Genomic DNA, 19,730 nt, shown 5'->3' with positions numbered 1-19,730 from the left:
AAAGTGGGGCATGTACAATACAACAAAATCCTTTTTCTTGGCAAATTTGATGGGATCACATGGCAGAGTGGCTAGAGCAGAGGTTTTAAGGCAAGATTTGGCCTGGTAAGTTCAAGGACTGGCGAGGAAGTCAGTGATGGAGCAGAATGAGCAGATAGAAAGAGGACCAGCTTGGGTGCGATCATCGTGAGGCCTGTTGCATGGACTTTGATTTTGACTCTGAGTCCTCGAGGTATCAGTCAAGTGGGAACATAGGCTTATCAGTCAAGTGGGAACATAGGCTTATTATGAACAGATAATTGCAGTATTATATTTCTAAAACTGTTTAGAAAAAGTCACTACAGTATCCTAAGATCATGTGTCCTCCTTATTCCCAGCTATGAGTATTAGAAAAATAAGCTAAATACTAGTTGTATTTTGCCCTTTTCTGATTAATTTTACCCACTTGAACAATAAAAGCTAAGTCTTCACGTTGAAATATACATTTTCTAATTTCTGTGTTATTTTTGGTGGCTAACTGTTTACTTGCAAGGGTCTCTTTTTGCAGAGTTAAAACACACACTTCTTTAAGAATAACTCTGTACTCTCGGAGCACGTCTACTGCTTGTGATCACACATCTGATCTGCACATTCAGATCTGTACTTGAATATGAATATTTTTCCTGAATTCAGATTTAATGGTCTGACTTTTCCGTTGATAAGTAGCAGCCAACCCATCATCCCGAAACAATGAATAGAATCAGTAACTGCTGTGGATCATCTTCCTAAATCTGTTTAGAAAAGGAGAGTTTCTTCTTCTTTTTTTTTAATGTTTATTTATTTATTTTGAGAGAGAGAGAGAGCACGTGCAAATGGCAGGGCGGTGGGAGTGCTGGGGGAGAGAATCCCAGGCAGGCTCGGAGCTGTCAGTGCAAAGCCTGACGCGGGGCTCGAACTCACAAACCCTGAAATCATGATCTGAGCCAAGACCAAGAGTCAAATGCCTAACTAACTGAGCCACTCAGGTGCCCCTAGAAAAGGAAAATTTCAAAGTAAGGAAGCAGAAGGATGGTGAATGTTCTGTAGGTGATTATGACATATAAACTGTATTTCTATTGTTCTGTTTTACTTCTAGCTACAAGAAAACACATGAAACCCTGAGTCACGCAGGGCAGAAGGCAACTGCGGCTTTCAGCAATGTTGGGACGGCCATCAGCAAGAAGTTTGGAGACATGAGGTACCATGGGAAAGAACCTTGGGAATGACGCTAAGCCTTTGGCCTTCTGAGGGAAGGGAAACTTTCTCATTGGCCAGTCTTCCTGCATTCTTTTTTAACTGGATTAAAATTTTTATGTGGCTGATAGTGATAGTGACTAAGATAAAATTTTTAATGGAAAGTCTTCTGCCTCAAAGTCGGGTTAGTGAGCCTGGTCCCAAAGATGCCCTCTCCATTAGGACATGACCTAGTAAAAATGGAAGATACAGGGTTCCTTTAATGATTAGTAATTAGTAATAATTAGTAATTAGGGAGGATTTCAGAAGAATGCAGCACACACAGAATTTTATTCATTAAAATTTAAACAGTAAGTTAAATATGTATTCAATGGAGTATGCTTTGATAAACTATTCTAGGTTTCATTTTTGTATACATTCATTCATCTAGTATATTTTTTCTATGCTAAATATTACATATTTATTCTGTTTTTCCCAAAAGGTACCATGGTAGATAGTCCTTGCATAATTTGGTTATTCTCAGTATGTCATTATCATATAAAGTTAGGGTGAACATCAAGATTTTGAACTAAGAAATAAATGTCCTCACTATAGGCACCAGAAAAACAATGTAGTATTGACCATTCTTATTTTTTATTATGTTTTCGTAAGTTATCTCATATAGTGTTGTTACTTTCATTTTTTTTTTTGCTTGTTTAAATACCTATCAGTTTATTTTGAATTTGGCAATATGCTTAAGAAATTTTTCTTTATAAATCAATTTTATTTTTCTCCCTAGAAATCAAATTCATTTTTAAACAACTTTTTATTTTTTATTTATTTTTTTTAATTTTTTTTCAACGTTTATTTATTTTGGGGACAGAGAGAGACAGAGAATGAACGGGGGAGGGGCAGAGAGAGAGGGAGACACAGAATCGGAAACAGGCTCCAGGCTCTGAGCCATCAGCCCAGAGCCTGACGCGGGGCTCAAACTCACGGACCGCGAGATCGTGACCTGGCTGAAGTCGGACGCTTAACTGACTGCACCACCCAGGCACCCCTAAAAAACTTTTGAAGTATACATTTTAAATTTCTTTTAAAAAAACTATGCATATTATTTCACTGGATTCTTTAAACTATTACTTTCTTTATTACTCTGCAACTTTGCTACTTGCAGACGAATATTTATATCTTTGTGTTTATTTTGTTCAGAAATAAACTTTACTGGATTGTGCCAAGTATTCATGTGCTATCTTAACAAGTTGGCATTCATGAGGGCTAGAGTTAAGTACATAGCATGAATCTGAGTACATTGTTTTATATTCATATTTATTAATAATGCAGTAATGAAAAGCAACTGAAATTTTTCAGAGGCTGCATGTGATGAATGGATAAACCTTCTGGATTATTAATTAACCCCATTATTACAAATAAAATTTGTTGTCTTATTAATGGCATTAAAACATTTATCTAAACTAATTAAATAATTTTTCTAAACAGAAAATACCCTATTACCTGTTATAGCCAGGAAAATACATTGTGCCACGTTTATAAAATTTGTTCTCCACATACTTAGTTGAAACCTTTCACTGGAACACTACGACCGCTGGAGTGTTATTTTCTCCAACTTGAGAGGACTTTATGAACACCTCTGACGCCTGTTTAAAGTGCATATTTCCATATTCCGCCTCTTGGAGATTATGCCTCAGTAGGTCTTGGGTGGACTTTAGGGATCTGCATTTGTAACAAGCTCTTAAGTGGTTCAACTTTAGGTGGTCAGGTTATGAGGAAGCCACATTCACTTAGCTCACCTGTACCCAGGTGTTCTGTTATGAAAGGGGGTAAGAGTGACAATATCATCAGGTCATTATAAAAGTTGTAGAAGAGAGTCTGCCGTGTATTAAGCACTCAATAAATGTTAGGGGTTTTTTTTGTTTGTTTTTTGTTTTAGTTTATTTATTTACTTTGAGAGAGACAGCCAGGGTGAGTGGAGGAGGGGCAGAGAGAAGGAGAGAGAGAAAATCCCAAGCAAGCTCCATGCTGCTAGAGCAGAGCCTGATGCAGGGCTTGAACCCTTGACCTGAACCGAAATCAAGAGTCGGATGCTTAACCGACTGAGCCACCCCTGCTAGTTTTTATCCTTACTAAGTGACTGTCTCAGTTACAAGTGACCCCCACAAGATGGCAGTTAGGAAGTGTACATTAACAGGAGTGCACTGTATTTTGTAAAGGTTTTGGTAGTTTTCCTAAGTAGAAAAGAATGAAGACTGTTTCACATACGTAATATGTTAACCTATTCATGTTCATACGCTAATTGGGTATGACATCAAGGTTGTGTTAACTTCTTTTTCTTCTGTTTCAGTGTAGATTTGTTTTAGGGTAATGGATAGTCTATTTCCCAGAAGTTCCCAAACTTTTCATTAATTGTTTCTCTATATAGAGGATACAACACTTTCATTCTAAACTGTGGCTAAAAATGTTAGTTAATGTAGCCTATGTTAGTGGAGACTCAAATGTGGTCCTGTAATATGTTGTAGACTTTGCAAACTTAGGACCTATGTTTTTCCCAAACTATAACTCTAACGTTAAATATAATTGCAGATAAGTCCCTGTGAAATCAACAAGTTTTATGAAAAATTTTTAGTCTTAAATTATGCTAGAACAAATTATATATGTGAAAGTCATATTTGAAAAGTACTTAAATTTAGTGTAATAAAGATTCTTAAATGAGAAATTAGTAAGATTTTATTTTTCGTTTAAATTAATTTGCTAATTTATAAAATAATAGTAGATAGATTTTAAAAATTTATCACATTTTACTTTGAATACCTTTTTAATTTAAAACATCGTATTTTCTGGGGCTCCTGGGTGGCTCAGTCAGTTAAGTGTCTGACTTTGGCTCAGGTCATGATCTCAAGGTCTGGGAGTTCAAGCCCCGTGTTGGGCTCTGTAATGACAGCTCAGAACCTGGAGCCTGCTTTGGATTCTGTGTGTCCCTCTCTCTGCTCCTTCCCCACTCACACTCACTCTCTCTCTCAGAAATAAATAAAACATTAAAAAATTTTTTAAATATCATCTTATCCTATATTCTTGTTAGTTACACCGTAAAATTTTCTTGTGTGTTCTGGGAAAAAGTTTCTGAACTTGTTCAAAAAGATTGCCAGCAATATTCAGATCCTGGAAAGAAAAAGAGTACCTCTCAATTTTTTTTTAGTTTATTTATATTTATTTTGAGAGGGAGAGGGAGAGAGTGTGAGTGGGGTAGAGGTGGCAGGGGAGGGGGTGGTGGGGGAGAGAATCTCAAGTGCTAAAAGCACAGCATCCAATGTGGGGCTCCATCTGAGGAAGCGTGAGATCATGACCTGAGCCAAAATCAAGAGTTGGACCTTAACCAACCTAAGCTCCCCTTAAATTGATATGTTTTCTAAAAAACAAGTCATATTTTTCAAGCTAAGATTCTCCTTTTATCGTGATTGACATTGCCTGAAGTCCCCATAGCCCCATCAATGGAACTGCCCCCCCTTCTCCACCTGTAAAATAACATTGTTAATAGATGGCTACCTAACTAAAATGCTTTCTGCAAAGTGAAAATGAGGACACATTTATGAAAGTACTCTGAAGAAATGCAAGCTCTTGGAATCATTTTGATAATAACACTGGCATCTTCTTGGAACTTCGCAGTTGTTTATTCAAATGGTGTGTGAACTAGTGGAGGTGAAATCTCTGGAGGAGGTATATACCTTAATAGAGTCCAACCATCTCTATAGATAGCTGTGAGAACAACAGAAGCACAACTTATAACAGGTTGGTAAAGTAATTGTGAAGACACATTAAAAAGTATACTCCAAAAGAGTAATATATGGAGTCGCATAGTCTTTGCTTTGGGGCTGAGAGAGGGGACAAAGGGCACTGTGGTCCTGTCTTTGCATCCTGATATGCTAACTCTGCTCCTGCTCTCTCCTGTGCTGCCTGGGCTGCAGGTCTCACTCCATCGGGTAAGCGCCGCCTCTGGGTCCCTGCCAGCTCCTTGGCTGTTCCCTTCTTTCCCAGAGCCCACTGCTTCCCTCACACCGTGGGTGTGCTTCAGCCAAAACACTAGATCTCTTTTCCTGAGAGTGTTCATGACCAGGAAATTACAGAGTACAGGGCATCTAATGGGTTTGAACTTATTTAAGCACATATCTGTATCATTTCTGAGTCATTTACACCAGTTTCTCTTGCTGAGCAATCTCTTAGGAATCCCTTCCTACATTCCCAATCGTTCCTGCGTTGGCAGGGGTCCTTAGAATTGAAAGAATTAAAAAAAAAAAAAAAAAAGCACAAATTGAGGTGTGTGTGTGTGTGTGTGTGTGTGTGTGTGTTTTAAATGTTTATTTATGTATTTATTTATAGGGAAATAGAGTGAGAGCAGGGGAGGGTCAGAGAGAGAGGGAGAGAGAATCCCAAACAGCCTCCATGCTGTCAGCAAGGAGCCCGACTCAGGGCTCGATCTCACGAACCATGAGATTATGGCCTGAGTTGAGAGATCAAGAGTCAGACAACTAACCCACTGAGCCACCCAGTCACCAAGAGTTGTGTGGTTTTATGAGACTTTAAAAAGTAAAATTGAGAAACAAAATTATTTTCTCTAGATTGTTGTTTTTCTGAAATTCTTATAACTGTTTCTTATGTGGATGGTTTACCTTCAACTTTCTGTTCCTTCTGAAGAGGGGAAAGGTTACCAGAAGACCACTTATGATAGGAAATGTGCAGTTGTCCAGTTAAGCCTTCTGTTAGGTGGAATCTTATTACACACTTTTGAGGTAGGATATACTTTTGAGGGGGGGATTTTTTTTTCCTAAGTAAATTGCCTGTATTTAAAGAGGTGAATTAGATTAATAATGCTGATGAATTTCTTTTAGTAATTCTTTTTTAAACATAACTTCTGAGGAAATGTTTTGCCTATGGTTTCTAAGTGGAGCGTGTAAGATCATAAGTACCCCCTGAATTTCTTTGTCCTTTTCTTTCTGAGTTTGAGTAAAGTGCTGCCCATACTAATGACTTCAGTGGATATTGTTGGGGAAGGGTGAGGAGTTTGATGGCTTACTCTTATCTTCTTGGGAGGAGAGAAGCAGGGATAGTGTTGGAAAGTGTGAAGGGGGAGCGCCATCCCAGGTAGTGTGACCCTGTAGTGCTCCCTCTCTCTGCCCAGCCTGATTTCTGAGTGGAACTCACAAAGGAATTACAGGCAATCAGAGAAAAAATGACTCAGCTACCATAGGATTAATAGAGAAGGCCGAAACCCTTAGAATTCTCAGAAATACTGGTATTTGTACCAGATGTCCTAGAATGGATACTGAAGTCCTTGCTCCCATGTTGAACTGTGCTGATGGTGTTTGCCTGCCATGTGTTTCCTTGAATGTCTTATGTTAACTACATGTATTCCTCTGGAGAGTTTCTCTACAATGGAATGATTAGCTTTTACCTGCTGGGCTCTACTTCCTCAGTACAGCCCTTCCTCTCTTCCTGAACAGAAGGGAGGGGAGAGGGAGCTGGACCTAGAGAGGGTGTCCACGGGCTCCTGGGCGCACCTGAGGAAACCAGACATTCTCCTCATCCTCAAAGTTCTCAGCCCACAGAGAACCCACAGGAAGTAAAATAACATGCAACTTGAACAGTGTACTCTTCTTTATGCCCTTGAAAGCTGACCGTGGTCCTTCCTACCCAACGAAAACAAATGTCATCTTGGTGGGGTGGGCAAGGAATACTTCAGACAGTTGAAATTGCTGTTTTAAGAACTGTGAAGAGGGAGTTTCTCATGTACTTATGTTGTGCTATCTTTTCTTTTTTTTTCTTTTAATCTGCTTTTGCCCTGAAGCTACTCCATTCGCCATTCCATAAGTATGCCTGCTATGAGGTAATGTGTGTCAATTACTTTATATAATATCAATGCAAAATGTATGAAGTGTGACTTTATTGATATTTACTTTGTGGAGTTTTTCCCCCCTCTCAATATGAAAGGAAATCCCATGACCTCCTGTATTATCTTTTCTGATGGCCTTCAGGAGAAAAGGCTGAGGGTTCTACAGAAGGAGGGTATAATGGGCTTCTGCTTTTGATCACACTGGCTTAAATCCAGCCTCTTCTCATTTGTGTAATGTGAGACAAGTCACTTAACCTTCTCAACTTCCATTCTCTTATCTGTTCATTGGGAGGAATAAGACCCACTGCATATGTTGTTGTGTGACACAAACCAAGTAACCTGTGTAAAGCACATTCTTAGCACTGGCCTGGACGAACACACCTGCAAAGGCGGAAGGACATTCTTTATTTCAGCAGAATTAAATGCAGGCCTGGGTGACAGTTTAAATGAAAGGAATAGGAGACCAGAGGGCTACGGTTGTAGAGAGGATGTTAACAGGATTGTTTAAGGTAGATACTAAGGTGAGGTGTCTGTTGAATAATAAAATAATAAAAGTCATTAAAATTACTAACTGGATGGAAACCTCCGAGAAAGACATTCCCCACTTTGAGTTTGCATGGCTTAATTAGATAAAAGCACACTAATAGTAATAGGGCATGGAAGAATGAATGTCAGACTGGGGGTCAGAAGATGCAGATTGTAGCCCACTTCTGCCATAAATGAACTTGGCAGCCCTGGGAAAGTCACCTCAGTGATAGCAGTTTCTTCATATTTAAAGGAAGAGGCTAAAACCAGATTACTGCTTCCCCCACGGTGCTTGCCGTGGGAGGGCTGCCGTGGGCTAGGCTGGCATGGTGGGGGGGTGGGTTGTGGGAGATCAGGCCTCCAGGACCCTCCCCCACTACAGTCTGAACTATCCCCATGCTCCCTGCTTAATAGTGTATATTCATACCAAATCTGCATAGTTTGAGCCCACCGAAGCCAAATTCTTTTGGGGTCATTTGTAGCTGTATATGACCTGATTAAATCTGAGGAAATAGCTTCTCCCTGTTCGCTAGCACACATCCTAGTGTAATTTAATTACAGGAATGTCTGTTTTATTATCCTGATGATGTTTCTTCCACACTGGGGTTGTATAGTTACTTGAGAAATTCAGCCGCAGTATTTGATTTCCCTAATTTGGTGGTAAATAGAAAGCATAGATTCAAGATTGCCTAGTCTATCTTTGAATGACTTGCTCCCTGTGGCATAAAAACACTCAAATTGAGTAGCACATCCTGCAGCCCTGAGCTCCTTTACATGTCCAATTCTAAGTGTAGGTGTCCAAAGAAGGGCTTGCCAAAAATTAACATGGTTTTGCTCTATGAACCCATCTAGTGGCTTATGTAGTCCTCATGCAGATGTAGTCTTATTGGCTTATGCAGATGTAGTCCTCATGATCTTGCCTGAAATTAACTTAAAAAAATTTTTTACTCATCTAACATGTACCCATGAGGCATTAGGCTGAATTGTCTGACCACCGCAGGCCTGTTAACTGATCAGTGATAGGCAGGCATGTAAGCAGGCTTGCCCAAATAAAACCCACAGTGGAAGTAAAGTGCCAGTGAATGTATACTCTTGAGTCATTCAGATATAAATTTGTTAATATTTCATAATGAAACAGCAATATTATGGAGGATTACCCAAGAATTTGACTTATACTTGCATTATAGATAAGATGTGAGATCATAAGGCCCTGTAAACTCACTGTTCTTAATTCATACAGTATGAATGCAGATGCGTTTCTGACCATCTGGAGTGTCACAGTTTCCGGAGATAATCTCTAACAAAGCCAAATGCACTCCAAAAACATATTATGTACATTAGTTTCCTCTTGATAGTATTAGAGCCATGCTTCACTCCACACCATACAAAGAAGCCCATATATTATAGCCATTCTCCCTTATAAAATTCCTCTAGGCCATTCCTTTTATTTCAGTTCTTTTGCACTCAAGACAGAATAACGGGCAGCTTATTAAAGTTAGTATCATTCAGTTGAGTTATTTGACTTGAAAATGATGACAGTCCTTGTGGCTGAGTGCTTACATGGATACAAGAATTCAGAGACATTTTTAGTTCCTTCTTAGTTCCTGTTTCTTTAGTTAGGGATATCATTTTCAATGGTCATGGTGTCATTAAATCATGATGTCATGTGGCCAAATCCAATATAGGAAACCAAAAAGCACCAAATGAAGTATCTAACGCTTAAAGTAACAAGATGGTGTATATAGATTATTTAACACAATGAATGAGTCACAAATAAAATGTCAATAACTGAAAAGATTCTGTTTGGTAAGAGAACAAAAAGTATATCCTCTTTATGAGGAAAAACAATGAAAGCATTGACGTTCAGAAACACCACTTCATGAAAATTGACGAAGTGATTACCTTTTGAGGCATGGAAAAGAAAAATTTATGAGCCTTTTTTTTTTTTCCTGGAGCTATTTCTGTCTTCTCTCACATTTACTGAAATAAATAACCTTAAATTCCAGGGGAGACAACTCTAACACAACATTCTTCAGATAGACTTTCCATTGCTTACCAAAAAAAAAAAAAAAAAAAAAAAAAAAAGTTGGAAAAAGGAGTACTGTGCTAGAAACAATTAATTAGTAAATGACAAATTAAGCTGTCACTCCTTTGACTCATTGGAAATGATTTCCGGTGCCCCTTGAAATTATTACAGTTGTGTCATTAACAAAATGCTGTACTATTTATTCTACAGTTGATTATCTGAATATTTTATCTAGAAAATGTCCATGTCAGGACATGGCTGTGGTGCAGAGATGATGTTTACCAATAAGAACAGAAAGCCACGGTTTCTGCAACCAGCACAGTTGCTAAGACAGCGAGTCTTTGGGGCTGACCTCTCTTCTTTTTTTGTTATTTTAGGAATTCTCCTACTTTCAAATCATTTGAGGAGAGGGTTGAGACAACTGTCACAAGCCTTAAGGTACAGATGAAGTGAATTTTGTGTCGTTGGGTCCGTGAATCAGGACAGCATTAGTCACTGCTATGGTTAGTTCCGAAGGCAGGGCCGCCAGCATTTGGCGCAGCCAGGAAGGCAAACTTGCACAGAGTCCATCTTTTTCTTTCCATATGAATCTGTCAATAAAACCAGTACTGAACGGTGTTGCTGTGCCCTCACAGAGTTGTTCATGTAAGCCGTTCAGGGGTGATTACTTGTTGGAAGTGAACTGGGATTTGTGTTCACGTCTTGAACTAAGATTAGAACTAAGATTACTAAATTAGAACTTAGTGGTACCCCTCGAAAACAGGTATGTGAGAGAGGATTGTGGATAGGATAAAGGATGTGTGAATTCTGGATTTAGAATGCAAGTGGAAGGTCAGTAACAACTCAGAGCCCCTCCAGTTTGCACACAGGCTAGCAATAGTGAACTTGACTCCACACGTTATTCTGCCTTCCACCTCCTGTCAGACACCTAGACTTGTTTCCTCCATTCACACACTGAGCACAGCACAGCAGGATTATCATGGAGAGAAAATAAAGCTGAGTCACAAAATGCATAACTTTGTAATAATGCATTTGATTTCCAGGTTTAAACTGAAAATATGTCTGTTTCATGGGAGGGGCTAAAAAATTTCATTTGAAAATATTGTCTGAGCATAGGTAGGTTAGTCTACAGAGGAAGAAAGCACAAATAAAATCAATCTAGGCTTAAAAGATAGAGAAATTTCAAAACAGGAAAAATCATTGAAACTACTAAGATTGTTTATTTAAACAATGACTTAAATACATCTTGACGTTATTATCACTATTTTGTAGACCATCCATTTCTGTATTTCCCCAGCTGGGAAAATGAAGGATGCGGATGATCTTTAACCAGATCAAAAGCAGGTATATGCACATGCCGATTATCCAGCTGCCTCTGAATTCTCTGCCACCATGTGCTGCCTGATAAGCCTGTGAGGCTGGAAGGTCTTCCTCCTATAGGATCTCGAAGAGTCTTTCCTCTTAGGGAAGGATCTTCCACACAGTCTTCTACTTATACTTTATTTAGCCTGTGATTAGATGTTTATGACCCAAGAATGAGATTGTTACTCAGCATTTACCAGCAGTTTGTAGTTGTGTAATTTCACTACCCCGCTTGTCAACATCATTGCTTATTGAGTGTATAGGGACCCATAGGAGCCATTACAGTTGCCCCCATGGGTAGGGAAAACTTTTGATAAGGAGGGTCAGTGTGGTTCCTTGAACATTTCTCTTGCTAAGATATCAAGTTTCAGAACAAAAGGTTCAGAAAATCCTAGGAGTTAATTTCTCTGCATTTGGTTCTCAGCCTCAGACAATCGAAGGGAGATGGATTCTGTTACTTGTTAGATAAGTTCTGACACAGGAGAAGTTGTACTTTTTAGGTTTTCTTTAGAAGAAGGAGATATGAAGAAGCAAAAGAAGAATAAAGAACAACCTATTTCCATTTGCTTTTAGGAAACTCTGGTAAGCTCGCAGCTCACATATCATTTGTTTGGTCCACACTCCGAGCTTCTCACTTTTCTCACTTCATGGGGATGGAAAGTGGAGAGCCTGCCTCCTCCTTCAGACAAGCACAGAACTAACTCAGCCGACTAGATACTAGCCTGTGTCAAGACTTTCTTAAAGTGGATTCTGTGTCTGCATGATTGTCCCCGGGTTTAACAAGACTCACATGCCACCCACTTCCTATGTCACAGTCAATGCCTACTTCCTCTTTTTCTGCCCACCCAGGCAATGGAGAATAAGCAGCTAATAATTGTGCTTTGTGTAAAACTTCCCACTCATATTCAGTAATTGCAAATTGCTCATTCTTTTTTTCCTCCAGACTAAATAATACAGGTTTAACCCTTCTTTATCTAGTTTCTTTGCTGTATAGTTTACTTTTGTGTTCTAGATTTTCTTCAAAACTTCTGTAACTTTCTTCAGTTATGGATCGTGAGGCTGTTTCAGCTGACTCACAAATCAGTAAGGATGAATCAGTAAGGGCATTCCTTGCAGGTGTATAGTCTGCAGTTCCATTCACACACACTGCTTTAGGCTTGATTTGTAAAACACCACACGAAAGGAGTCATGTTCATGTTTGTGTTCTGTTAGAAATAATGTTCTGCTGTGAAGAGAGGTCCGTGCTTGCATCTTCCAGCACAATCTGTCACACACCAGGTGGCATTTATATCCAATTGATTGTTCTTCCCTTTTTTTTTTTACCAAGTTCTGTAGATAGTTTGATTTTCCATGAACATTTTCCCAATGCATCATAATTATGTAAAATTTAGTCCTTTTTGCCTACATCATTGATGGCATTACTTGATGACATATCAGCTGATCTCAACTGTACACTTTGTATTTCATCTAAACAAACAAGCAAGCAGACCAAACTGTACACTTTGTATTTCATCTAAAACAAACAAGCAAGCAGACCAAAACCCAGCTCCCATGAAATCATATTTGTTATATTCTGCCATGTTCCAGTGAATAAGCACATCCCTTCCAACCATTCTAATCACGTAGCCTTCCAATCATTCTTCAAACCATGTCAACCACACCATATTTTTAGCACGCCTCTTTTTGATGAATACATTGCATGGCCTGATTTAAAACCTTAAAAAAAAAGACAACATATACTTATTACTTCTTGGTGTCCTCTCAACCAGCCATTTTATTATTAGAGATTAGGAGGCCCAACACCATAATTCAAATAGAATTGTATGCAAACAGCAATCATAGTTTTGGGGACAAAGTGACAAATGCTTGGATTAAGAGTCCAGAAGATGTTTATTGTTCACATCTTTGCTGAAGCAACTCCTCACCTAAAGTATTGCTGTGTGCACTCATTCAACCCACACGGTTAGGACACCCCTTTATTCTACTCAACCCACATGGTTAGAAAACCCCTTTATTTCATTCCCCTTTTTGCCAAATTTGCTTTATTTCAAAACGATTCCCTCCTTTATTTTTCTATTTTGATTTGAGAATATGGAGAGGAGAGGAGAGGAGAGGAGAGGAGAGGAGAGGAGAATGCAACAAAACCCAACAGAAAATATCAGTACTTGGTATTCACCTGATTCAAAACTGTGTGTGACTTCTGTTGCAAAACTGAACTATTAAGAGAGTAGATTACTCTTGTTTCTCTCTGGAAAGAAATAAACATAGTGAAAAAGTACCAAGTTGAAAGAACGCCTGCTTCTTCCCAGTGCTGAGATGACACAGAGTGGGGGAGGAATCCATGCTCAGTGCCAGAGGTCTGCAAATGAAGGCCTGTGGGCCAAATCCAGCTGGTTGCCTATTTTTGAATGGCCTGTAAGCTAAGAATGGTTTTTATCTTTCTTAATGGTTGAAAAAAATCAAAGGAAGAATGCTATTTTGTGATGTGTTAAAATTACATGAAATTCACATTTCAGTGTCCATACATACAGTTTTCTGGGAAAGCAGCCATGCTCATTCATTTATGTGTTGTTTTTGGCTGCTTTGTACAATGGTTGATTTGAGTATTTGTGACAGAGACGATGTGATTCCTAAGCTTAAAATATTTATTATCTGTCACTTTCTGGAATGAGTTTTCTGACCCCGAGCGTGGTGGTAAATTCAACTTAGGAACTGAATTTAAAGAGGCAGAGAGGGATTTTAGTGACAATTGGAGAAAAGTGTGTGCTTGTTCTGCAATGATTAAACAGCTTTTAAAACCTGGTTAAGTTTTTTAAAGGGCAGACCAGGCAGGAAGCGGATACATCCCCCAGTGTGGCTTATGTTCCTGTGAGTGAGTGATCACTTTGGTGGCAGTGAGTAGTCAGCATTTTGGGAAAAGCAACATTTTCTATTCTGTACCTTTCTTTTCTTAACGTGTTTTTCCATATTGTTGATAGTTAAAGGAAACCAATGTGACCATCAATAAGGCTTGCATTAAGCATTAAATATTCTTTCAAAGGACTTTTTATGAGGAATTTTTCAAAATACTTTAACCATATTTCTTATAAATTGATTTCTTCCTGATTCTATTCTTATTACCAGTAACAAGTACATGAAAAGGGAGCCTCCTAAAGCATCATAACTTTGCATTTCAAGGGATATTCCTCCTATAAGGGCAACTGCCTAGAAAGATGTGAAGGGTCCAGAACTTAAGATTTGAGTCCTGTCTACCTCTCAGAGCAGAGACCAGAAAGCATGTTCAATGCAGCCGCTTTTCAAAACACATTTGTCAGGAATCCAGATCGCCTTGCTAAATCCCAGTAGAAAGCCTCAACTGAAGTCACTTAAAGATGTTCATACATTTTTTTAATTGAGGGAATTTATCTAAAATCCGGTTACATTTTGATTACATCTGTTCTCAGGGTGAATGTGTAGACAGTGTAAATCCACAGATCTGGATATGCTCCTGAAGGGATTGAGATTCTTAGATGTAGACGGGATAAAGAGGGCACTGCTAAAATTGTACAAAATTGTGGAGTTTTGGATCCTATCCCAGAACCCAAGTATAAATGGCATTCTAGCACTCTTAAAGGAAATTACTCTACATCCTTTACGTCCCTTCGCAAGAAAAAAATATATTTCTGAGCTTGAGAGTAATCCATCTTACAGGAACATTGCAGACCCGATGAACTAACGGCACGCTTGCGTCTCTGCCCATTTCAGACGAAAGTAGGCGGGGCGAACCACGGCGGAGGCAGCTTTGAAGAGGTGCTCAGCTCCACGGCGCACGCCAGCGCGCAGAGCTCGGGGGGCGGGCCCCGGCGGGCCGAGGAGGAGGAGCTGCAGTGCTAGGGCCGCCCCCTGCAGCCGCCGCTGAGCCCCGCCCCCGCCCAGCGCGCCCTCGGATGCGGCGACCAAGCACCCACTGCGAAAAACCCAGGCCTTGACCTGTTCTTCGAATGGCCCCACCGCGGAGTTTCATAAAATGATTTCCATTTTGTATGTGTGCTAATGATGAACCACTTGACCATCACACTTAAGTATTCGTAGATTGTCATAATTTAAAATATCCCCACTTCAGCAGATACACAATTGACCATACCTTTGTCTTTGTGTAATTCAACGTGTATTTCCCGTAGCTATTAATGACCTGCTTTGATTTTTGCTTGGACTTATGATGTGCATGTTTTTGAAGGCTGAGGGTGAGCACCCCCTTTCAGTTCAGTCACATGGGCGGGATGGAGCTCTTTCTGAGAAGTCTGCAGCAACGGGATGGACTCACTGCAAGTTTCATCAAACTGCTTGTGATCGCCCTCACTTGCATCAATTATGTATGTTTATTTAAGCAATTAAAATCGATTTTAATGATGACTTTGAATTCTTAATTTCTTTAAGTTTTCAGGGCTAGTACAGACTTTAAAAGGTGGTAGCTATGAATCTGCAGATGCTATTTTAAATCAACTTCTGCTAATTTGGTGTACATAAGAGGGTGTGTAGGTAATTACCCAGCGACCCTATCAATTCTAAAATTCTCTCTAATCTACATAGAGTAGGTTTTTTTGTTTTGTTTTTTGTTTGTTTTTTTTACATAGAGTAGTATTTAACTCAGGTAAAGGAGAGCTGAAAAGGGAGTGGCTAGAAACTGGGAGAAATAGTTCTTCAACCCCTTCCATTTTGCAAATTGCGCACATGAATGAAAAAAAGCATTGTATTGATACAATTGGATTTCTGCAGGAATTTTTACCTTCCACATCATATGCTTCCCTTTCCTTCTAAATGGGAACATACATTTGTTACTAAGTAGACACACATGCTATAGATGCAATTTTTAAATGAACACAGAATTGACCTACTAAGAAAAAAATTCACAATATATATATATTATCCATGCAATATATATTATGTAATATTTGTGTTTATTCATTTTTAAATTTACTATTAGAGAGAAGTGGATATATGTGACATAGGGAAATAAAGCCAGTCTAAAAAATCCTATTCAAATGAATGGGGCAGGACAATGCATACAGCCAACTGAAAATCAAGCTAGTTCAAAGCCATATAATCTCTGAGACTTGGAATATTAGCAGAGGTAGGTATGGGGCTATAAATTTGAACCAGAGTGGACAAATGTGGACAAAGAAGCCCTGCCGGTAGGATCATTGGCATTTTCCCTAATTTTAAGTTTCCAGCATGTTGGTTGAAACTAAACCCTGTCCAGCTGGCTTGTGACTTGCTCACCCACTGCTGCATGTGGGTATCAGTCTTCCTGTGCTCAGTCTGCAGTTGCCTGGTATGTTTGAAATGGTCACCTTTTATAAACTCACTTCTCGACCATACTCCCTTTGACCGCATTCAGCACACTGCACTGCATTAGAAAAAACAAGAGTTATGGTGCATAAACAAATATCTTCATTCACCAACTAATTTCTGCACACACAGGTCTCAGCCTTAAAATCTGAAAACCGTATTAAAAGTGGATAGAAAAGCAAGAAAATTAGTGTTAATGTCTGGAAGCTTCAAATATATTTTAGCTGCTTCTTTTAAACCATTCTTCAAAACTTTGGATTTCACCCATTTTATAAAAACTATATTCATGTCACGTCTACTAATTGAAAGGTTTTCTTTATTATTCACTCTGATCTGGGAGTGATGTAAGAGACAATGACACGAGTATCATTTTGTGATGTGTGAATAAGTCACATCACTCCAACTGAAATAATCAAACCAGTTGTTGGTAGGTGGGTAGTCTTAGTGTAGAGGTTTCATTTCCTAATCACTCAAGAGCTGCCTGTTTCTGCCTCACTTCGCACGTGCAAGGTCATCCCGACTTGACTGGCCCTGGAGTTTCCCTATTATGTTCGCATGCGGTAGTTTAAAGTGTTTCCACAAGTGCTAAAAGGTATTCACACACGATGGACGTCATCTTTTACTAAAAAATCAAAATGACTTCAGGTCAACACCATGTATACAAAATTATGGTACAACAAAAAAATTCTCAATAGCCTGGAATTCCAATATGAGTTGTGGTTACAAAATAAACTGGCTCTTCAAAAAAGTATGCAGTTCTATAAACTAACCATTTGCCACTTTTTAAAATGCTGTTGCTTGATGGAAAATATTCATGAATTTACTGTGCAAATTTATCTTACAACTCACATCTCATAAAGACTATGACCATTGGTAGGTAATGTCAGCAAAGCAATCTGCATCTTACTCTAAATTATACATTTTCTTATAACGCTGTTCTCGAACTGTAGAAAGCAGAGCTGCATGCTTTATTATGGAACGTCTTAATAGGCCACACCATTCATGGTGGTCAATGTGAAGAAAACACTGGAAGCCTAGACTGCTGCTCTGCCACCGTTCATTGTTCCAAAAGTATCTGACAGCTTGAAATTTGTAGAACTTTACCACAAAACGGTGCATAAGCTTGTGCACTTATTATTAAGTTGGAGTGTGGATGGGTGTGGGAAAGGAAGATGGTGGGAAGATGAAAAAGGGATTTAAATATGAGATGTAATAAGACTGCTTCAAACCTGGTGTTCAGAGAACTTCAGACTATCATATGTGGTAAAATCTTGTGTGTGTGTTTTAAGTTTATTTTTTGAGAGAGAAAGCACAAGCAGGGGAGGAGCAGAGAGAGGGAGAGAGAGGATGGCAAGCAGGCTCCACACTGTCAGCACGGAGCCCAACGCGGGGCTCAAACCCCCGAACTGTGAGATCAAGACCTGAGCCGAAATCAAGAGCCAGTTGCTTGACCAACTGAGCCACCCAGGTGCCCCTCTTATGGTTACTTTTAATAATATCTAATAATGGTAAAAATTCTTTACATGTCTTTTAGCTCATACCATAAAGAGTAGGTATCAAGGCAATCGAAAAATAACATAATCATAAATCTCCCCCCAGAAATCATCCCAATCTCATTTTGAGTATGAAGACTGGCAAATTACTCAGAAATGCTGGGTACAGAGGATGCTCTTCCACAAGGCACTTTATCAGCCATTCATCTCCAAGCACACACCACGAGACTGAGATGAACAGGTTGGACATTATGGTAGAACTGACAGTTTTCAAATAGAATTATGTAACAGCTGGTGAAATTCCAGTCCGCAAGGGAAAAACAAAGGAACTATTTTTGAAAAAGGGCCCCCTCACCCACGCCTCCACGCCCCCAGGATCTAGGTAGGGAAAGCCAGGCTGAGAGGAGCCCCGTCTGTCTTCCCCTGTAGCCCTGCCTTTCCACCCTGTCCTCCTTTTGAGTGGGGTAGTCTCTCTTCCTAATTACAAGGAGGTAACAAATTCTCTTTTGTTGAATTCAACTCAACAATAATTTTTTGGTACCACATTTTAATTATAGGTTCTGTTATTCAGAAGATCGATTCCAGGCAAGTAGCAGGTATCTTCTAAGAGAAAAAAAAAAAGAATTTAAGCAATGATGCTCAAATATTTGGAGTTGGCTGATGAATTCAATAGCTATCTCTTCCTATTGATCTTCGTTGTGTTCTTTATTAAATGATATTTATAGCTCTCTTTTTAAGCCTGTTACTCCAGCGAGTAAGGTTTAGGACAAGTGTGAACTTGGTAGGTAGATGGGAAACTGAGATAATGATTAGGTGACCAGTATTAAGTCTGACCCAATACAGGCTGGATTTATGAAAATTGCAGCAGGCAAAAAACATCACAAGTAAAACTTCACGACCACAGAAAATCTTCTGGTTATAAATATTTGAACTTTTATCTGTGATTATTTTATGTGCATATTTTCATGCCAGGAGAAAAAACTCCAAAATACTGATAGATGGAGTTCTGTTTTCCTACTGATAGATGGAGTTCATGATCTCTAGTAACGAGTAGACTTGGAATTTTCAACCATTTACCACTTTTTAAATACCGTTGCTATGATGCATCAGTATTTTGAAGCAAACCGCGTTGCTCTTTTCAACGCGGAGCAGTTATATGTACACGTGTGTTGCTTCTGAAGAGATCATGCACTTTGCTTCCTGCAGACTGGGTATCCATGGATACTGCCAAGAGTTTCCAAAGAAACGCTTCCTAGAATACTCTCATCATGCCAGAGTAACGGGCCTTCTTCAAATGGAAACTGATGTTTGAATTAAAGGGGCAGGCATCATTGCTTCACGCCAAAATACTGGGCAAGTTTGCACAGATGGTCTTCTTTTCCTGACCATTCCATGGTTGTGCCTCATTCAGAGGCAAGCAGGGTAGGTTACTTGTCCAATGAAAGGAAACGGGGGAAGAAACCTGGTCTGATGTGTTCCCAACATAAGGTGCAGTGCCCTCAGTAACATTCCTCTGATTACAGATTTCTTACCTGGTGATAAATGTTCTCATAATCAAGGTCTGAATATTTATAAATCAGACAGGGAAAAATACACAGAGGAAGACAAGATGGCATTTGAAACCGTATGCCTGAATTTATATCCCCAAATGACAAAAAGGATTAGGGGGAGAGGCAGAACCTGTTAGCCTGTTTACAAGTCTATGATCAGGGGCCTAAGGCAGGTCACAGTGAAATGAACAATGTGGCTCCACGGAGTGATCATCTGAACAAAGCAGCATTTCATAAATGCATTATAATACATTCCTTTTCTTGGATCCTCACCACTAAGTCGGCTGAAGAATCTGTTCTTAAAAGCAATCGTAACTTAATTTTCCATCACTGCATGAATCTGGCCTTCAGGG

The 19,730-nt window shown here is 39.3% G+C and overlaps 1 protein-coding gene across 1 annotated transcript in view; it reads left to right on the top strand.

Annotated features, from left to right (window-relative positions):
- TPD52L1 (TPD52 like 1) overlaps nucleotides 1–14,879 on the top strand; it is an 88,970-nt gene extending 74,091 nt beyond the window's left edge. The window contains exons 4-8 of the mRNA XM_047103002.1: nucleotides 1,115–1,216; nucleotides 5,172–5,186; nucleotides 7,049–7,087; nucleotides 10,022–10,082; nucleotides 14,751–14,879. Coding sequence (XP_046958958.1) covers nucleotides 1,115–1,216; nucleotides 5,172–5,186; nucleotides 7,049–7,087; nucleotides 10,022–10,082; nucleotides 14,751–14,879 — 346 coding nt within the window. The remainder of the gene's footprint in view (nucleotides 1–1,114; nucleotides 1,217–5,171; nucleotides 5,187–7,048; nucleotides 7,088–10,021; nucleotides 10,083–14,750) is intronic.
- Nucleotides 14,880–19,730: the final 4,851 nt, after the last annotated feature.

Source organism: Lynx rufus, unplaced genomic scaffold, assembly GCF_022079265.1.
Source record: "Lynx rufus isolate CCGP_SWC_20201006 ecotype Redwood Valley unplaced genomic scaffold, mLynRuf1.p SCAF_6, whole genome shotgun sequence".
Taxonomy (NCBI): domain Eukaryota; kingdom Metazoa; phylum Chordata; class Mammalia; order Carnivora; family Felidae; genus Lynx; species Lynx rufus.
The sequence above is the reverse complement of the archived record's forward strand: the minus strand, read 5'-3'. Positions and strand labels throughout refer to the sequence as shown.